Below are 20679 nucleotides of genomic sequence, written 5' to 3' on the forward strand. Positions count from 1 at the left end.
ACCTCTGTTTTCAAAGAGAGAGAGAGAGAGTATGTGCCCATTAAAATTAAAATGTGCTTGGTGAGCCATCACTGTCAATTCTAGTAGCTATTCTGGCTAGATCTTTTGCAAGTTTTTGAAATGGGATGAAATTAAGATGAGAGGCAGAAGCACTAGGTAGAATTTTCGCATTTCTGGGATCCTTGCATACAAAAAGGAAGTTCGGTCTTCCATTTTCCCCCCTCTTCTTTCTTTCTCCTCTTCTTTTTCTCTCTCAAAGAAAAGATAAACCCAGAAAGCCATATGCTGTCTTGAATTCCCCCACCCCCATTTTCTCTGGCAATGAGACAACTGACTTTTATGGCCTTGCTGCCAACACAATGTCAAACCTGGTTAAATTCAGAAGGCTTCCCAGAAAGAGAAAAATGACATAGGAACATTTACGTTTTGTGGAGAATTACTATAATTAAAGTAATATTTTACAAGCACTCAAGAGCTCTGTAAAGAGCAGCTTGGAGACTATATGGAAGAACAAATCATGATGAGCAAACATCCTAATTAAGAGGAACAATTACAGATGGGAGCATATACATTGGGTTGCACATACAGGAAAGGGTAATGGGAGGAAATCAATGGGGTTAAACATTTTAAAAATTAAACAAAAACTCTTTCACTCCTGGACACTCTTATCCTGCTTCTATAGCACTGATTACAACTGCAGAGAAGGCAGGCATTCTTGAAGAAACAGGACTGTTGGAGTAAATTCTGTTATCTTCACCACCACCCATGTTCGGGCATATTTTGTCTTGAAATTCATGGACTGCTTAAACAATAGTAGTAGATGATTTGACATGTATCACTGATGTCAGGTTTACATCACCTGTCCTCTACTTTCTTTAAAAAAAAATTAACTTCAAATCAATTTCATATGCCAGATGAGGAAACCTTGAGCCAACCTGATGAGTATTCCTGTCTCACCAATGCTTAAAAAAATGACCGATGCTGATGCAAACCACAGTGCTCTTTGGCATATCCACGCTCAGCCATTTTGTTAGATGCAGCGGTTTACTGTGGCGATAAAGGAAGCAGCTGCAATAGTCAAAGCTAATGATTCTGGTGGACTGTTTGTTTTTCTTCCTGAGAGATAGAAACGAGGGAGATAAATGGGAATGTGGGGTAGAGAAAATAGATGTTGAAATAAGTACTGAAGACCCAGGATGCTCACATTTCTGCTTAGGTATGTTGAAAGAAAATTTGCAGTTTTTAACAGTCTTTGAATTCCAGTTTTTTCGCCCCTAAGACAGCAATGCAGGTTGTTACTCCGTTGAAGAAAGCCTTTATTCACGGAGCACTGGGTACGACAGCCATTCATCATGCGAAGGCAGCGCAGCAGAATTCATGAGCCCCATCTGCATGCTGCAGCTGGGCCGTCTCTCCTGGTCTGTCGTTATTGTTTGGGCACGGCGAACTCCCAAGCAGTCTCCTGTGCACATTTCCACATGGCCCTCATGAGCCGTGTAAACCCCATGTCCTTGGGCTTCTCTAGGCCCCTCATAAGCCGCTGCTTCATAATAGCAACAAACTCTTTGTTGCTCAGCTCCCCGTTCCCTAATGCAAGAAGAAGAAAACAGTGAATAAGACAGATGTAAAAAGAAAGTTTCCCAGGAACCTTGGAAGAACTAGGAATTTGTTTGACGGCTTGTAGACACTGCACCTTCACTGGACATTTGCCGCATCTGAACATAAATTCAGTGCATTACTTGTTCGTGATTTCTGCTATGGGTAGCAGCCATTTTCAACCACTGTGCCATGGCACACTGGTGTGCTGCAAATAGTTCCTAGGTGTGCCGCGGGAATTTGGGAGAGGGTCATTTATCAATAGGACCATGGGGAGATGTGAGCCCCCCACTGACCGCACAGTGTGCCTTGTCAATTGCCAATAAACTGATAGTGTGCCTTGACCACTTTAGTGCCTTGCCAGTGTGCCATGAGACGAAAAAGGTTGACAAACACTGGGTTACAGAGGCAACTGGTTTAGAACCTGAATTACTGAACTTAAAACCTACTGAAATCAAATATGAGAGTGAAATATTCTCTAACGGCAACCAACATGGAACAGGATCTTACTGTGGCCGAGATAATTCTGTTACATTGGTTGGTCATGCCTGCCATGCCCTCCTGCCTCTCTTCCTTGGTCCCCTCTGTCCATCACCCATCTGTCTGCCCTAAAAGATAAATTTCCAGCCAGTCTTAAAAAAGAATTCTTTTCTAAAGAATTCACTCTTTGGATAATGTACAAATGCACACTTTTTGTATCATTAAAGGTGGGGAGGGAAAGGAAAATAATGGTTTGTTTAGAAGAGTGACAAAAGCAAACCTTACTTGCGTATCCTGAGCAACTGACTAGTAACCCTGATAGAGATCCATATACTGACATATGTGGGAAAAGAACAAATGTAAAGGTGTCACAAGATGGTTCAAGGGAGTTTCCTAGCTCTTTAAAATCCATTAGGTGCACCAAATTTACCAGCTGCAACTTAGGCAAATCCTTTAATCAAGATAACATGGCAGAGGTGTTATTCTAGTTATTCTGTAGCAAAATTCACAGAGGCTGTTGGCTTATGGTCCCCACCATGGATACGTTTAGCTTGAAGTTGTTAATTGCTGTGCTTCAGGCCACATCCTGTTCTTCATGTTCTAACTGCATTCAGGAGGACGCAATGCCAGACTGAGCACAGCATACCAGTAACTGAGTTCAATGGCATCTCTTTCATGTCCGCATCCCAGGGTATTATCCCAAACACTCACAATGCGCTGAAAACACAAACACGCTATAGACAACTTCTACTTTCGATTGGTATTCCAATCACATCATCATGCCACAAGAAGAAATTTCCAGCCTGAAATTCTAAGAGAAGCACGTTTTACACAGAAGACAGCATCTCTCTATTCTGTCACAACAGAAGCCCACGAAAGAGTAGGTGGTGGGCGGCAAGGGCACTGCAAACATAATGAACCCAAACTGCACAATTTACAACCAGCAATTCTGCAAGACAGACCCAGCCTGCCTCTGAAAGGAAGGCCAAGATGGGAGAAGTGCTTCTTGCAATAAAAAAACAAGTGTAAGGTGATATATCAAAAAGGCTATTACAAAGAGAAGTTGCAGGCCCTTCCGATAGCAGCTGCTACACAGCTGGTGCCACCACAACACGACTCTTCGAAGGATGGCGCCTGGTAGTGCTAAGCTTGGAAAGATCTACTTTAAAAATAACTCCCCCCCCCCCCCCACATACATGTATAATTCAGTTTATGGCCTTTTAAAGACAGCCTGCTGAGCTACACAGTTGCAGGCTTCTTTTGCAGCATTTATTACCCTTCACAAATTACAATCGTGACACCCTTTTCAGCCCAGTCCGGTTGCTCATTTAGGAAGCTTACTCACTTAATGGAGTGGCTAATTCCGCAGGGCTCTGCTATCTTAGTGAGAAATAAACAGGGGAGGGAAACTCACATATCCTGCAGGCAGCTGGTTTACTCATGGTTCACCCATGTGGAAGTTCTCTGTTATTGTGTATTCCAGCACTCGACTCAGGAGTGCATATCTTATGCCAATCCCTTTTTGAAGTACTGATCAGCAATGGTTGTATCCTGCACACCTCAATTTCAGAGGCCAGAAACAATGACTATGTACAAGTTCTGTTGTCATGACCATTTGGCTATGCCATAACCAATTTTCCAAGTCTGGTGGATTCAGATTACACTTGCCATTCACTGTATTGCTGGAGGGCCTCGGGAGCTGAAAAAAAACTTTTCTTACTGTACTGTCACCCAGTTATGTTTCTATATGCTATATGCTTTTACTCTGGAAATTCCTCAAAGTGAAATGTGGTTGCCATGTTAGTCCCACACAATATCTTGTTCTAGAGATCACCCCTGTTGGTTGCACTGCAAGAAAAAGTAACCGCTTGAGTCCACTGTAACCTTTTCAAGCTATTTCTGAATTTTGGGTGCAGAAATCTCTCTCAATAGTAGACACCTGAATAAGTTCTTCTCAGGTTATTATCTGTACATGAGAGTGACGAGTATGAGCACTTTGTCCATCTAAAGATCAAAAGAGGACTGGGAGCAAATCTCAAGACGGAATCTGTGGCACCATACAGGTTTTCCATACTCTGGGACCAAAGGGAAAGTACCATGTGCTTCAAATGCTTTAGCATTTAAAATGCTAAAATGCAGACACATGAAGGACATCAGTTTAAATTCAGCAAAGATTCTATGGGCAATTCAGTTAGAAGGAGGACTAGGGCTAGGAAGCATAGTCTTGTATGTACGTTAACTTACACCTGCATGCACAAGACAAGAATTCTTGTTTTGGATAGAACACATTAACATATTTTTGTATGTTCATGACCTACTGAGATCGAGGTGACATTTTTCATTATTCTGTGCTCATAACAAAGATACTACCTGCTTCCAACAGGAGAAGATCAATATAATATATGAAAGCATTTTGGAAGGGAGTGGCAATTTTTGATATACAAAATGGACCACCATTTTGTCATTACTTCTAAAACATTCTTGTATATATAACACAATACAGCTGAACTTTGTAAACCCAACATCTCTCTATATGTTCAGTTGAGTGCAAGCGGCCTTTTGAGAATTTAGATGCATTTAAATGCAAAACACTATTTCTAGGAGTTTGAAATAAAGCAACTCTCACAATGAAACTGGAGGCTTTTTCTGAAATGGTAATCTTCTCTTCCCTACTGTACTGATGTAAATGCCATCCTGTGGAGAATGCCTCTTGGAATGCAAAAATTAACAAGTCAAAACCAGGAACAGCAATCCTTGTGATGCACCAGGCCTCAAAATAATTTAATGTGAAGCAGTGTTCAAAATCACACTATATGTAAATTTCAACTCTCTGTTAAACTGGGAATTATTCTTTGATTAAGTTTTACCTGCAGGTACGTTTCATGGGAAAAACAGAATGTGAAAAACGCAGGGGAAAGAAACCATATTATGCATTGCCTTTGTCTTCCAGGGAACTATTCTGGTATCAGGCCTTTGAAATCCCATTCCAATTTACTTACTATCAGTTTTGCAGGCAGGTTTGCTTCCCCCAGACCTCCTGACAGGGAAAGAAAGACGATTTGCGCCAGCTCTAATTCCAGTGCTTTTTGATCAGCACTTGGAGCCTCACTCAAAGAGCAGCTTTTTCCAAATTATTTCTTGCAGCAAATGGTCTACTCTCGGCACACCAGTCAAAGAACACATGATGGAAGTGTGGAATTTGGAAACAATTCAGGGAAGTGTAGTCAACAGTGTGCCCTCTAGGACTGACTTTCAAACAGCTGGGGAGCCCTGCGCAAGCAGGGCTCCCCAGGCTTCTAAAAGTGAAAGTGGAGCAATCATGCTCCACTTCCGGTTTTGCGGAGGTGGAGCGCGATCGCTCCACTTTCACTTTTGGAAGGCTGGGGAGCCCTGCAGACGCTCATGCCTTCCTCCCTGCCCCTTGCAGGGGCAGAGGCCAGGGCCTTCAGGCTGGGGTGTTGCAACGCCCCAGTTTGAATACCACTGGTAAAACCCTTTCAAACCAGCAGGGACAACCTAGTGATGAGGCCTACTTGCAGGGTGCCCTTTGTTTGTTTGCAGCTCCCCCCCCCCCAACTCACTACTCAAATCAGAGAGCTGACTGAAGCAGCTTGTGGGCAGACGGCTGGTGTGAGGTGTCTTGTCAATTCACCAGTCCTGTCCCAACTCACTGCTCAAAACAGCTGCTTCAATTGGCCTTGGCATGGCAAAGCCCCTGTTCCAGGCTGGCTTGGGTCCTGAACACTAAAGCTCCTAATAGGGGCAGGGGTTACAGGACTGATTGCCAGTGATAGATGGATACAGAAATGCATCTCATCTTCTTCAAAGCTAGCTATAAATAGGAAATTCTGCAATGCTGCCAGAGAGCTTTCTCTGGCAGGTCTCAGGAGCCTTTTTAGTGAATAAGCATTCATTGCACTTGGAGCATTCATTGCAGTGCTGTAGGAGAGAGAAATCCCTTAGTTGATTACAACATATTGGCACTATTCTGGCTCTCTGCTCATCTTCTAAACATACCTGGATAAATGAAGTTGAGTGAAATGATTGCTGTCAGATATGATGTCAAGATCACAGAGCAATTTCTGTGGAGAAACAACTGAGAACCTCCCACACTGGAAAAATGAACATGCTTCTGTTCACCCACTCTAAGCAGAAAAGCGAGAGAAGCAACCTAGTTTTGTTGTAGAAACAAGGACAGGAGTGAAATGAAGGAAATTAAGCTTGAGAGAGGTATGTTTTGTGAATGGAAGCATGCCCGGATTCCTTTAATCCCATTGGCTGAGCTGGTGTCAGACTGTAAAGCAGTTGAGGAGACTGAGGACAAAAATCACTGAATTGGGAAAGATTGCTGATCGAAAGGCTTAGAGCAAGAAGTGATGATGAGAGAAACAGGAAAGGGCTGGAGGTGGGGAAGCCTACAACCTGAGACAAAAGAGGCACTGAGGGAAGCATAGGAGACAGAAGAAACAAAAGAGTAGAAAAGCAGAATATGATCGTAGTTAGCCATGAATGGTCTTAGGTGACCGAAACACCATTAATCCACACTCTTCACCTAGATATGAAACCAGGGGTTGCTTCCTTAAAGCACCTTCCCATCTCTCTCAGCTATGTTTCTTTTTCAAGATTTGCTAAAACTTCTGAAAACCTTGGGTTTCTTCTCTCTCCCCCTTCCCCATTAGCTCCATTTTCCTTCAACTTCTCTTCCCAACACCAGATTTCCACCACCTATCAATAGATTATTCAGAACAACTGGAATACATCTTCTGGATGATTACAAAAAAACAAGTGAGTCTTCTCAGCTGTATCCTGGGGGCACTCAAGATTTACTTCAATATTTTAGAGAGCTTAATTAAGCCAAGGCCTCTGACTCTCTATAGGAAAACTAATTTGTTTGCTTTTATGAGTCTCACAGAGATGCTGTGAATAATTTTTTACTATACAAGATTATCTGAGTGCTGGAACAATACACCAGTACAAACTGTTTTAAGAAACACTGTTAACAAAAAAGCGGATGTCCACTCTTTCAATCAGTTTTTCAGACACACTGCACGAAGCAGCATTTTTATTTTTTCTCTTGCATATGCTTAGGATTGAACGAAGTGTCTAGTGCTGGAAATGTAGCTATGGCCAAGAATGTCTGCTATATTCTCACAGCAATTTTTGGAATAATATTCATAATGCCAAAGAACCAGACACAGGAAAAGAGCCAACTCGAGACCTTGCAAAAAGGTCAGGGTGTACCTTATTTATTTTATAATAAAAGATAATTTGAAGAGGTACGTTACATTGCAGTTGTGGTAACAGATCAGTTCAAGAAATTCAATTTTAATTATTATTCCGGATGCAAGTTGTAGATTCGTCTAATAATGAAACTAGCCCTTTATATAGTGAGAGGCTTAAGAAAAAGTACCTGATACACCTTACATTCCTTTAGTAGATGTGCCACTCCCAGAACATGGAGTGAAAAATAACACTGCATCTGTTCTGCAGTAAGCTGGTTATCTAGAAATCTGACATAGAAAATTATTTTCAAATACCTAAAATAAACACTGATAGGTCAGATATCAGATGACTTAAAAAGAGCATGAGAGAAACCTTCTGGAAATGAATAATCACAGACACCATAATCAAAACAGAAAAACTACCAGAAAAAAATGAAAGGGATGGAATGCATCACCATTGTACAGGCAATATTAAGGGAGGTCAGAACTTCATTAGAACTGCTGCACACATGAGATTGTTCCTACACAGAAGTAAGCTCAATGCTGGAAAATACTGAGAAGAGGGAGGAAAAAAAAAAGAAACTGGAAAGAAACCTCAAGATCAAAGCTAAAGACTAGAAATTAAAACCACAGCAGAAAAACATGCCAAATATTGGGAGGGGAGATGAAAGAAAGATGCATATTTTAGTTGCATCTTGTTACTGGTTATCTCTGCATCTACCTGGACATGAGATACCCTACAAGAGGAAGAAAAATAGTGATGAAGCAGCCAAGTACAGCTCCCATCTATTTCAACAGCATTTGTGTAAAACAGATAGCAGCAGTACAGAAGGAGGGACTATCTAATTCAACATTAAGTGATCTTGAGAATATATTCAAACATATTGCAAATCTGAGGTGAATGTGAGAGATTTGGAGATTATGCAAATATGACGAAGAGGTGACTGCATGAAGAGGGTGCCAACATGATGAGGCTTCCTTATTTTCCTCTTCATCTACCTCATCTGCTTCTTCCTGCATGCAGGATATGAGGAGGAGCTGCCAGACAGTCTGATAATTGCGTTCTGTGCCTGCACGAGCAGCACCAGTCTTTTAGAACAGAGTTTCCACTAGGGATCCTCTCCCTGTGCATGCTCTGACAGGACCCTGCTGTGATTTTCATCTGATTGCTACAATAGTAAAATAATTGAGAGTCCTTTTTTGAGTTCTCACAGAACCAGGTATTTTATAATGCTGAACACCGCTTTATGCACCTTCTGAAAGAGAAGCTGCCTAATCCCTTCCTTCCCATATGAGAAGGAGGAAGACAAGAAAGAAATGAAGGTCAGGAAGGCAGGGAATTCGACCTATCGCTCTATCATCTCCTCAAAATGTCACTCTGGTGGAGCCAAGTGTGGAGCAAAGCATTATTTGGATTCACCTACAATCATTACCAAGATGCTATAATAGATACATCACTTTCCATATCACCAACTTCTGTATTCACCCTTACTTACTATCAAGAATGCTAGTAATTACCGTTTGTCAAAATGCATGTAACTGTTTTTTAAATCAAAGCTGTGCAGCATGCTGAAACTATGGTGTGAACAGGAAACAGTACATGTTTAAATGGATAGCACTCACCGTCACAGTCAAAGAGAGCAAACACAACATCGCACACATGGTCTGAGAGCTCCACTTTTGCCACTGTCTTGGCTACCTGCTGCATAGTATCTGAAAGAACAACAAGATGTCAAAGGTTCAAACAAATGTCAACACAGTACAGGCAATGAAAGGACCAACCTTCACCCTTACTGATGACTGTGATAGTTTTGTTACGGAATGCAACACAGAGAGGATCTCCAGATCCCCAACCTCCCTTCCTTTTCTCTTGAAGTGAGAAGTACGTTTAATATTAAATGTACCGGGTAGTTGGCAGGCTAAAAGGTACTAAAACCAGCATGTAATTTCTCATTTAACTGCACTGCTAAAGCCAATTGCACCAGCTGCAGCCTGTCATTCTGCTGATGGGCATTTCATTACAATTTGTTTGACATGGGAGAGATCTGAAGAAATACAGGCCGCGCGAACCTTTAGAACCTCAGAAATACTCATGGTCATATGATTTTCATGTTCTGCAGGCTACAGCTAGTTTGAATGGAAAAGCACTCTCGCACCAAGGGCCTTTCCTGAGGACTAGTCTCACTGAAATGAATGGGAACAGCCGAATGCTCCCTGCACAGTTTCCATTCCTTTTTATGGGGGTTACACAGAAGGTTGTCCTGGGGGACTGTGGCCTGCATTCACATAAATGCATCTAGGAGTGTGACTAACAACGCTCTTGAAATATGTAGCTGCCATAAACAAAACAATATATTATAATCTAAGAAGGAAAAAATGAACTGTGTGTCATATGAGAAAGGAATAAATCCTTATTAATTATCTGTAAAGACGCCCACTCTAAATAAGTATTTATTGAACATTCAAGCATTCACTCCCCCACCACCTGAAGACATATTTTTTTCTGTTTAGCTTGATGCCAGCTCAGAGGATTTTGCTCTAAGCATTCAATTGGTAATAAAGCACCCGAGAAATTCTAAATGAAATTAATTCAGTTCTTACTGGACTCTGCTAAGAAAGAAAAGAAGTGATCCATGAAGGAAAGAGAGCAAGCAACAAAGACCTTTCATTATCATGTTGGGCAGATTACAGAGTTGCACTAATTGGAGATCCAAAACGCCCACAGATGGCTAAAGCGCCTTCATTAACAAATTTGCCTCAAGAAGTAACATGTATGCTCCATAAATGGAGCAAGTTTTATGACAAATTTGAGGTTCATTACATATTTTATAAGCCTTTTTTCCCTTTTACAACCACTGATAAAATGTGATGGTTTATTTGGTCCATAGAATGATTTTCAACCTTTTTCATCTCTCAGCACACTGGCAAGGCACTAAAATGGTCAGAGCACACCACCAGCTTTTTGACAATTGACAAGGCACACTGTGCTGTTAATGGGGGCTCCCATCCCCTAATGGTCCTATTGATAAATGACCCTCTCCCAAATTCCTGCGGCACACCTGCGGACCATTCGCGGCACACCAGTGTGCCACGGCACAGTGGTTGAAAATGGCTGCCATAGATGAAATATGCCCCTGCCAGACTTCTGTTGTTGCTTAAGATGCACATGGTCTCAGGCAATATTTGCACTATTGGCTGGCCAGAAACCATGTCAGATTGTTAAGGAGCTCTGACCTATGGCTCCACAGAGGACAAACTGAAACAAATGGATTAACAAGCAGACCCCAGGTCACAGGGTCAGGCCATGTTTGATTTCCTTGAATTTGCAATGTTGGATTCTGCTGGTTAATTCATTCATGTTTCCTTTCAGTGAAGGAATGGGAAAACTGGCATGGGAAACAATATGGAGGCCTGAGAAGACCCACTCCAATATGCGCTGCCTTGTGTAAGTTGTCACTGGGGACCTTGCTATGTGTGTCTTTGCCACTGGAGGTCTGATGCATATCAGGAGCCAAGCCTTTTTAGTACTGGTGTCAATAATGGGGAATGCTATACCGCTGGAGGCCCCTTTGGCCCTATGTTGTACTCCTCCAGATGCTGAGATAAAATAAGGATTTTTCATTGCTGCTTGGGAGGACTAGGTTTTAAACTGTGGGGGTGGAGACTGTTGTCCCAAGGTGATGGTTCTGGGTTATTTAAAGATTGCTAGTGGTGTTTTCATGTTTTTTTGTTGTGTTTTGCCTATTTATTTGTTTTGATGTTTTGCTATTTTGATGGATTTTTATGATTGTATATGTTTATTTTATATTTTTGTTGCCATTAGCCTAATATACATTTTTAAAAAAAAAGTGAATTAATGAATTAACATAGTGCTCTCCAGGAAGAATTCCAGGGAAAAGTATCTCCTGAGATCACCAATTATCATACAGTTTTACCTTTTGAAAATGTTAACACTTTTATTCAGAACAATAAAAAATCAACATTAGATTAATTACAGAATGTCAGTGTTGAGCATATGAACTAACCAACTATAAAAAGTAGATTTTCATAATAATTATTTTTTAAAAATCACTGTCCTGTAACCTCTATGAAAGCAATTCCTTCAAAAAATGCCTGTTCAGGATTTTTCTTCCTATGTTCTCCTTTTGCTTTCTTACGATTCCCCCATCATTAGTTTCCTTCCACCCACACCTGCGCTAAGGAGGACACTAAATCAGCAGAAATACTGTTTTTTGGCAGGCTGACGACAGGTGAAGCCCTGCAGAGTCAACCATTAGCTAGCTCCTTTGATGTCTTCCTGTTCAGTGGTACAAAACAGTCTTTGTACAAAAGTGTTCCAAGAAGTTAATAATCAGAGGAAAGGTAACTTTGGACAACAAGGGTTATGGCAAAATGAGTAGCTTTTTTTTTTTTTTGTAAACAGTCAAGTTGCTATTCTTCACCTCTTAGAATTTTTTTTTAAAAAATATCGCAATGATATAGAAGATATGCTGTATCTTATACCCACTTGCTCCTTCCCTCCTCAATATACAGCTTCCCCACTCATGTTACAAGCTGGGGGGGGGGGGAAGAGAATGAAGTTATATGGGACTGGATTCAGTACACTGTGTGCATGCCATTTGAGAGCAGATGGATCCTCTAAGTTAGAGGTTTACAGACTCAGGCGCCTGAGGGCCCTGGCCTCAGTGTTGTAGTCCCTATGTGTTGTAGTTCCTTAAGGGGCGGGGACAACAAGGCAGGAAGGAGGCAGCGATGCGATCCCCAGGATCGCACCACTCAGGGGGCTGCAGGGGCTTGGCTGTACTTACCAGAGCCTCCTGCAGCCTCCCAGGGGTGCGGGGAGCCCTGCGTGACCTTCTACAGCTTCCTCCTGCCTCCTGCAGCCTTCCTCAAAGCTTCCAAAGTGAAAGTGGAGTGATCGCGCCTCTGCTAAACGCGATCGCTCCACTTTCACTTCTAATGGGGCTGCAGGGACTGGGGTGCATTCACCAGTCCCTGCAGCAGCTGTCCTGGGGTGCATGGAGCCATGCACGAGTGTCTGCAGGACATCCCAGGTCAGCAGAAGTGAAAGTGGAGCGATCATGCTCCACTTCCGCAAAACCAGAAGTGGAGCGCAATCACTCCACTTTCACTTCTGCTGACCTGGGGAGCCCTGCAGTGGCTTGCGCAGGACTCCCTGCACTCCAAGACGGCTGCTGCAGGGACTGGTGAGTGCATCCCAGTCCCTGCAGCACCCCTGAGTGGCGCGATCCTGGGGACTGCGTTGCTGCCTTCCCCCTGCCCCCACTGCCTCACTCCCCCACTCCCGCAAGGACTTACTGTGGGTTTCAAACACTGGGAGAGTTTGAAAACTGCAGCTCTAAGTGTAAGCTCAAACTGAGAGACACCCTAAAAGTGAGCTCTTGGTCAGAAGACAAAAAGAAAGGGGCATAATCTCAGACAAATCCAACTCATCTAAATTCAGTTTGGCTCACCTTCCTAAAGTGTACAGTATACACTAGAGCAGGGGTGTCCAAACCCCGGCCCTGGGGCCACTTGCGGCCCTCAAGGCCTCTCAATGCGGCCCTCAGGGAGCCCACAGTCTCCAATGAGACTCTGGCCCTCCAGAGATTTGTTGGAGCCCACACTGGCCTGACACAACTGCTCTCTGCGTGAGTGTGACTGTTTGACCTTTAACGTGAGCTGTGGGATGAGGGCTCCTTCCACTGCTTGCTGTTTAATGTCTGTGATGCAGTAGCAGCAGCAAAGGAAAGGCCAGCCTTGCTTTGTGCAAGGCCTTTTATAGGCCTTGAGCTATTGTAAGACCTTCATTCATTAATATAACTTCATCTTTAATATATTCATTTATGTAAACTTATGTAAATTTATTCAAATTTTAAATGTAAATTAATTCTTTTTTTTCCTGGCCCCCGACACAGTGTCAGAGAGACGATGTGGCCCTCCTGCCAAAAACTTTGGACACCCCTGCACTAGAGTAATATTTGAGCATGTCCCACCATGTTCTGTGCCATCTGACCGTTCCGACCCTTGTGATAGAGAGCATATTTTGGTAGACTAGACAAATCTAATTGCAAGGCAAGTCTTTCTGACAGAATCATCTTTGAGACACATTTGGTAGAAAGCCATTGGTGCAACCAAGGCACATTAACGGATCCATCAATACTCCAAGTGTTGTAGTCCAAAGGCTGGTGACAGGTCACTAGGTGCATTTAGGTGTCCCCCAATGTCCATGGTTTTACTTCTCCACAGTTCACACATCCCCCCATCATACAAATGATTCACCTCTTTGTTTGCAAAGTCTTTGCAAAATACAGTTTTTTTGTTTTTCTTGCTACAGAACACTGAGAAAATGGGAGCAGACATTAAGAACACTAGACTTAGAGCTGGTAACGCTGCAGAAGGTTACAGAGAGAACACTGACAGGAAGTGGACAGTTGGTTTCTTAACCAACACCAACCATACAAAATGTGAAATGTGACACTGCAACATGAAGTTAATGTACAAAGTCATTTTGGGCACAATCCTAACCAACTTCCAGCATTGGCATAGCTGTGCCAGTAGGGCAAGTGCTGCATCCTGCAGTTGGGGGGCAGTCACAGAGGCCTCCTCAAGGTAAGGCAATGTTTGTTCCCTTACCTCAAAGTTGCATTGCCCTTGGTGCTGGAGAGTTGTTTAGGATTGCATCCTTCATGTCACAGAGAGCTTTGACGTTCCGTCTGGTCTAGATTCCTGTACACAGTGAGCTCACACAAATTCAGTGCCCAGTTGTTGCCAGGCACTCAGTAAATTCACAACTGTAGGGTTATTATCAGTTGTAGAGGTGAGAGATTTTTACAAACACTTCTTTACAGACAATTAGAGAGGAACTGCATCTGTTTGTTGATGACACCATGTAGTAGGCGCCTCATTGAAACCGTCTATGAAGCGTGCATTTATAACACTTGCAGACTGAATACACTGAGGTGCAGTCTCCTTTTATAATGTCTAATTAATAGAACGTCACCCTTTCCAGCCAAAGAGATTTAAAAAGTCCAGAAAAGAGGAGAAAAAAGGATGCAATCCTCACCATACTTGCAGATACTCTAAAACAGTGGTTCTCAAACTTTTAGTACCAGGACCCACTTTTTAGATCAGAATCTATCAGGACCCACCAGAAGTGATGTCTTGACAGAAAGTGACATCATCAAGCAGGAAAATTTTTAACAATCCTAGGTTGCAATCCTACCCACACATACCCAGGAGTAATCCCCTCTGACTTTCATTGTTAAAAGCATATAGAGAGCAGCCTGTTAAAAGTACAGAACTGTAATATTTCCCCAAATGCAGTCATATACCATGGTAGCATCAATATATTAAAAATACAATATTGAAATGAATGGGGACCTACCTGAAATTGGTTTGCGACCCACCTAGTGGGTCCTGACCTACAGTTTGAGAAACACTGCTCTAAAATATTATCCCACTACACAGATTCAACCAACTTATTTGCAAAAATAAAGCCAACTTTGGCTGGTCTCAGGGCGAAGGCAGTTCTGTCATTACAAAGGGAACAGAAGGTCTGCATCTCTTTGTCCTGACAGATGCACTATTGTCAATCCCACCCTTGTGCAATAATCAGAGAAAATGTTACATTGGTAACCCACAGCACACTTTACCTATTTTGAAGAGAAAACAGAGGGTGTGTGTTTGACAGCATGAAAGAATTCTTGGAGAAAAATCTCTCACGGTTGCACCCTTCCTTCTCAAAGGACTGATATGAGCACTAACATTAAGACGCTACTGTTTCAGACATCTTGAGACTGTGATACCTTCTTAGAAGTGTTCCTGAGTATTTCAGACATAACAAAAGACACAAAAGGTACTACTATACATGATTCTGTAAAGTCTCATTATGATTCAGTGCGCAACATTCCTGTTACCAGCTAAAGTAACAGCAATACTCTAAGCACACAGACAAGGTTTATATTCTTGAGCTGGAAAACCCCAGAGGCACTTGTGGATGTACTTTACTTACTAAATTGTGATTTTTGCTTTTATCCTTCAGAGAAATGTAGTCTTAATGCTCTAAGCATTTTTCCCTTGAAAGCACAAGCAAAGTCCCTTTATTTGCAAGTGCCCAGGAAAAGTTCCATTAACACATCTCCTGCATTTCTGAATTGCTCTCTGTTCCATTTGGTGATGAATTTGTGAATAGCTCTTAATCTCATTAGGAGGGGTGGATGGGCAGAGTGTGTCAAAATTTACTTAGGAAGAAGGTGGGGGGGGGGGAACTGACTCCCAAGCAATTTCTGTAGAAAATCTGGCTCAGTGGGGCTAAACAATTCAGAATCAGTCTTCTTTTGCCAAGCGAACAGCAGGGGAACCTCATTATGTGTAACCAACGCTCACACATAGCCACATGGCAAATTATGCCACATCACTCAAGGTTTCAAGGAGAAAATGAGTATAGATATATTGAGGAAAAAGCCAAGTCCACTTACAGCCTGCCAAGCGTTTTATGCTATTAAAAAATTATAAAACATGCACACTTGTTGTATCTGAAAACATGCTTTTCATCTGAATGGTCCCCTCTAGGCATAAATTACACTGAAGCAGATGCAACACACTTGACTTGATAATGAACTCAAATTCAAACTAATGGATGCACTGGATGAAGATAATCATTAGTACTACAAAAAGAACTCTACAGCTCTATTTTGTGACATAATTTATCTGCATGTGCCTCAAACAGCTTATTATGTGAATCATAATTACAGTAACTTTGTCTCCTTTTTCTCCTTTTAACTTTTTCAGGGTAGTCGATTAATCCCAAGGTTCCTACACACATCACCATACAATACTGAGTATTAATCAGGGCGCACCTTCCTACTGAGACTGCTAAGAACACTTCCAACACTAGCAGATAAAACAGAGGAAGTGTTGATGTTCTGTATGTTCTGATCTGCCTTCCCAAGTGCCTCTGAAGAATATGAGCAAAAACAGTTTGTTATTGTCCTGCTGCCTAATGAATCTTGGGTCAAGCAGACATGAAACAGATGGGACCAGCACATCCCTGCATAATGTTGTTGATGATCCTCTATTCACACTTAATAACTTGGCACAGACTTGCTACCAGTCCTCTTGGGATGGCTTTCAAATTCTGCATGTGACAAGTATCCCCTGTGTCATTTAGCAATAACTAAGGGTACTTCCACACTAGAGCTCTTCCAAGCTGCGGAGGCATTGCTCTTCCACAATCCAATGAAAGTGGAATGAATATTAACAGTTGCACACAGTATTTTATTTGGTGCTAAATTAGCTAGCAATGCCCTTGCCCATTTAAATTGCTCTGAAACCTATTCGCAAGGCAACTATTCACCAAAGGCCCGTGGAAACTTCAAATAAAAGGTTTAAATTGTAGGTTCAGCAAGCGATAAAATAGTGCTACTTTTAAAAAAAAGAAAAGAAAGAATACTGTGAAGAAATCAGTAAAGACTTGACTTTCCTCCAGAGTAAGTAATCTCCTAGTTGAGACCAACAAGAAGCAATGGGCTTCTCTGCAGAAGAATGGGCTGACTCTGCAAATAAAATGGGCTAAATTTAAATGCACTGAAAAGCCTTTACCACTTTATCTGGTTATTGAGGATTGTTGGCAACTGCATTTTGTTATCAAAGCCAGAAGTCCTCTAGTCTTTCCCCCCCCATACGTGTTGCTGTTCACCACTCCCTACCTCTCTTTCTTTTTACCTCCTCAAAAGTGACATCATCAAAAAGCATTTTAGATTCACACTCCCATTCCATGCCACAACCAGGTCAGCAGCAGGTGGAAAAGCTGGATGTGCTTTCAGTACTGCAGCTTTAGCAAATGGTAGGTGAGCTTACATGAGGACCCTGCAAACTAGGTCACTGTGTTCTCCAAGCACATTTGTGAGCCAGTTCTCAGAGCACCTATTAAGCTTTTGTTTACTTTACGACTTTTCTAATTAATTAATTAAATTAATTAATTAAATTAATTAATTAATTAATAGCTAATATGATTTTCAACACATACTAATGAGCTCTTTTCTTTGAGGCATTCTAACAGAAGCTAGCATTCTAGGTGAGCCAACTGGGGCACACCTTCAGAAGCATTAACAAGCAGGCAGTTGACCATATTCTAATCTAGGCCAAGGGCCATTTTAGCAGTTTCCAGTGTTCTTTTTCTTACACAAAATGAGCTTTCCATGATCGCTCTACTTTCACTTCTGAAGCTTCGGGGAGCCCTGCAGATGGTTGTGCAGGGCTCTCCACACCCCCGGGAGGCTGCAGGAGGCTCTGGTAAGTACAGCCAAGCCCCTGCAGCCCCCTGAGCGATGCAATCCTGGGGATCACCTCCTCCCTGTCTCCTCCCTGTCTCCTCCCTGCCCCCGCCCCTTAAGGGGGCAGAGGCCAGGGCCCTCAGGCTGGGGCGTTGCAACGCCCCAGTTTGAAAAGCCCTGGACTATACCTTTTGATAGAAAACAGATATTTCAATGTGATTTTTATCATTGCATTCTGCGGCAAATTACACATCGAATGGTGTACAACATGATGGTATTATTCCTAAAAATTGCGCTTTTAGCCATTTTGGTCACAAGTGGTGTCACACACCCCCAGGGTGTTGCCTTACAAACACCTTATTGGTTCCACGCTAACATCTCATTAGCTCTTTGAACAATCAGACTCATTGGTCCATTCTGAATTAAGGAATTTTTTGTTACATAAGACAGCTGCATTTTTGTTTTCTAGTTTTTTTGGCCATTACTTTTGATAGAATGGAGATATTTCACTCTGGGTTCTTTTATTGCATTCAGCTGTAAAGTGCGCATTGAATGGTATATAACATGATGGTATTACTCCTAATAACCACAACTTTAGCTATTTTGGTCACTAGCACATATCACCCCCCTGCATGCGTCACCCGGTGCGGCCCGCACCCCCCAGTAACGCCACTGTATATGCTTAAAACATGCTACATACAACCCCACACAACAGAAGGATTCAAGTAAAATTCTGCTTGTAAATTCTAATCCAGGTTTTTCTCACCAAACTTGCTAGAAGAGAATTTTATTAAGAACAAGAACTTCTGGAGACATCCTATGCTTTCTGACATGGTCTGTGGAAGACTCTGGACATTACTGTTGTTTACCAGTTGGATTAACTACTTGGGGGGGTCACCTGAGCCCATTCACTTGCCTGCTCTGGCCAATGAGGTAGGTTTCATGGTTCAATCAGCAGCCTAAAGCCACATTCTTTGTGTCAGCTGGAAACCAAAGAGAAGGTAAATGAAAACTCTTAAAATGTTCCAGCACTCAGGTGCTGGCCCACAATTGGATCCTCTACAGGGGAAAGGAAGGTCTAAAGAAGGTGAAAATAGCCAGAAAAATCAGAGACCAAAATTATGATTCTGATTTACAATGAACTAAGAGAAACTGATGCAGACCAACTTCACAATGTAATCAGGTGTGCAGATGTGCATTTAAAGATTAATCCTTATTAAGACAGAGTAGAATAGGACCTGTCTCAAGTTGTTTTTAAAAAGTCCATGAGAAGACACACAGAAGTGCTTTGAGGAGACTTTATGTTTCTTTAGGCTAGCTGAAGTAACCAACAGACTGCTTGGATATATGGAGACACAAAGACAAAGGTATGCAATCTTGTTCTGTTAAAAGAACCACTAGATGTAAGGAAGCCACTCATTACCAATGCCAATAGTAAAGTCTGCAAGAACTCCTGTACTTGAGACCACAAAGATTCAACTTGTGTGGCTCCATCAAGATTTGCCTGATGGAGGAAAGTGACAAGAGGACCAGTTTATCAAGAAGCAAAAATCTTAATAGCAACAGGCCAAATCAGATCAAGTGTTAGAGCCTCTCGATCTTTATAACAGCTTCCAGGTCAGGATTGCTCTCTAGTTTCATCAGTACAGGGGCTCTGCTGCTGCTTTTGTGGACCGTTAAAGTCAGAACGACTTAGAGGTCATTTCTGTCATTCAGTGCACACAACTAATACAGCACCCTGACAAGTGGCTGTCCAGCCTCTGCCTGAACAACCTACAACAAGGGAGAGCCCACGACTGCACAAGGCAGACTGTTCCAACGCGACACAGTTTTTCACAGCGCCTATGCCCAGCTTTCAGTGTGCACACCCTCCTTGCAAACTGGCCACCAAGAGGGTGACAGGAACTTTACACCAGAATATCCAACCCTCTGTCAATTTATTTTATTCTAACTTGTGGAAGGAGCCACATGCAAAAACACCTTAAACGCTCAGAGTTATTTCTGTGGTTTTCTTTTAGGAGGGATGGATGTTGTAGCAGGCCCAGATTTGTGCAAGTGGAAAAACAAGTCAATTCTAGGGTCTCTAGTGGATCAACAAAGCTGGCAATGAAATTAAACGTTGAAATGAAGAGTGGAGGCAGCAGCCCTTGGAGTATTTCTGGGTTGTTGCCTTTGATACAAACACCTTTCCTAAGGGGTGAAGCCAACAACACAGAGGGTGATCCAGGGGGGTTAAAAGCAGCCGAGGCTTAAAACATTATAATACTTCTCAACGTGCAGAAATCCTAAACGATTATTTTAGTCTCCTCTAAAAGCAGTTAATACAAAGCTGTCTTAAAGATCAAAGGGACATTTGGAAAGAGAGAAACACTGTTAACTACTGGTACATTATATGCAGTTTTGGATATTATTTCTGAATATAACATCTGAATATAAATGCCTTATTATTACCCTCAGACTTCTAGTTTTATTTACACATTTCAGGAAGCATGTATACAAACAGAACATATTAGCCCAGACATTCTGGGTGCTACTATCTTTTACCAAAAGCTGCTGTTTCAATTTTCTTATTGGTAAAAACATAAAACAAAAAATAATCCTAGTACCTACACTGCATGCCTTCCATACAACTGCAATTCAATGGCCCAAGTATAATCAAGTCTTTCTTCAGAAGTGGATTATGTTTCTAGCAATAATCCAGAGATTAACAAGACTGAAAGCACAGGTGCTAATGGTATACATCTGTCAGTATGCATGGTAGAAATAATAGCATTACATAATAAGACTGTATTTAGATAGGCTTTTGGCATAGATGAACTTTTTATGTGATCCTTTAGTTGGCAACCTTCAGTCTCGAAAGACTATAGTATTGAGCTCTGAATGGTGGTTCTGGAACAGCGTCTAGTGTGGCTGAAAAGGCCAATTTGGGAGTGACAATCCCTTCCACAACGGGAGCAAGTGCAGTCTGTCCCTGGGCTGTCTCCCTGGCTATGGGCCTTCCTTCTTTGCCTCTTTGCCTCAGACTGCTGGCAAAGTGTCTCTTCAAACTGGGAAAGGCCATGCTGCACAGCCTGCCTCCAAGTGGGCTGCTCGGAGGCCAGGGT

The 20679-nt window shown here is 42.2% G+C and overlaps 1 protein-coding gene across 1 annotated transcript in view; it reads right to left on the reverse strand.

Annotated features, from left to right (window-relative positions):
* Positions 1-335: 335 nt before the first annotated feature.
* MICU1 (mitochondrial calcium uptake 1) overlaps positions 336-20679 on the reverse strand; it is a 171302-nt gene continuing 150958 nt past the window's right edge. Inside the window, exons 11-12 of the mRNA XM_066620365.1 lie at positions 8922-9011; positions 336-1587 (exon numbers count right to left, since the gene is read on the reverse strand). Of these exons, the coding sequence (XP_066476462.1) occupies positions 1427-1587; positions 8922-9011 (251 nt within the window). The 3' untranslated portion in view covers positions 336-1426. The remainder of the gene's footprint in view (positions 1588-8921; positions 9012-20679) is intronic.

Source organism: Tiliqua scincoides, chromosome 3 (assembly GCF_035046505.1).
Source record: "Tiliqua scincoides isolate rTilSci1 chromosome 3, rTilSci1.hap2, whole genome shotgun sequence".
Taxonomy (NCBI): Eukaryota; Metazoa; Chordata; class Lepidosauria; order Squamata; family Scincidae; genus Tiliqua; species Tiliqua scincoides.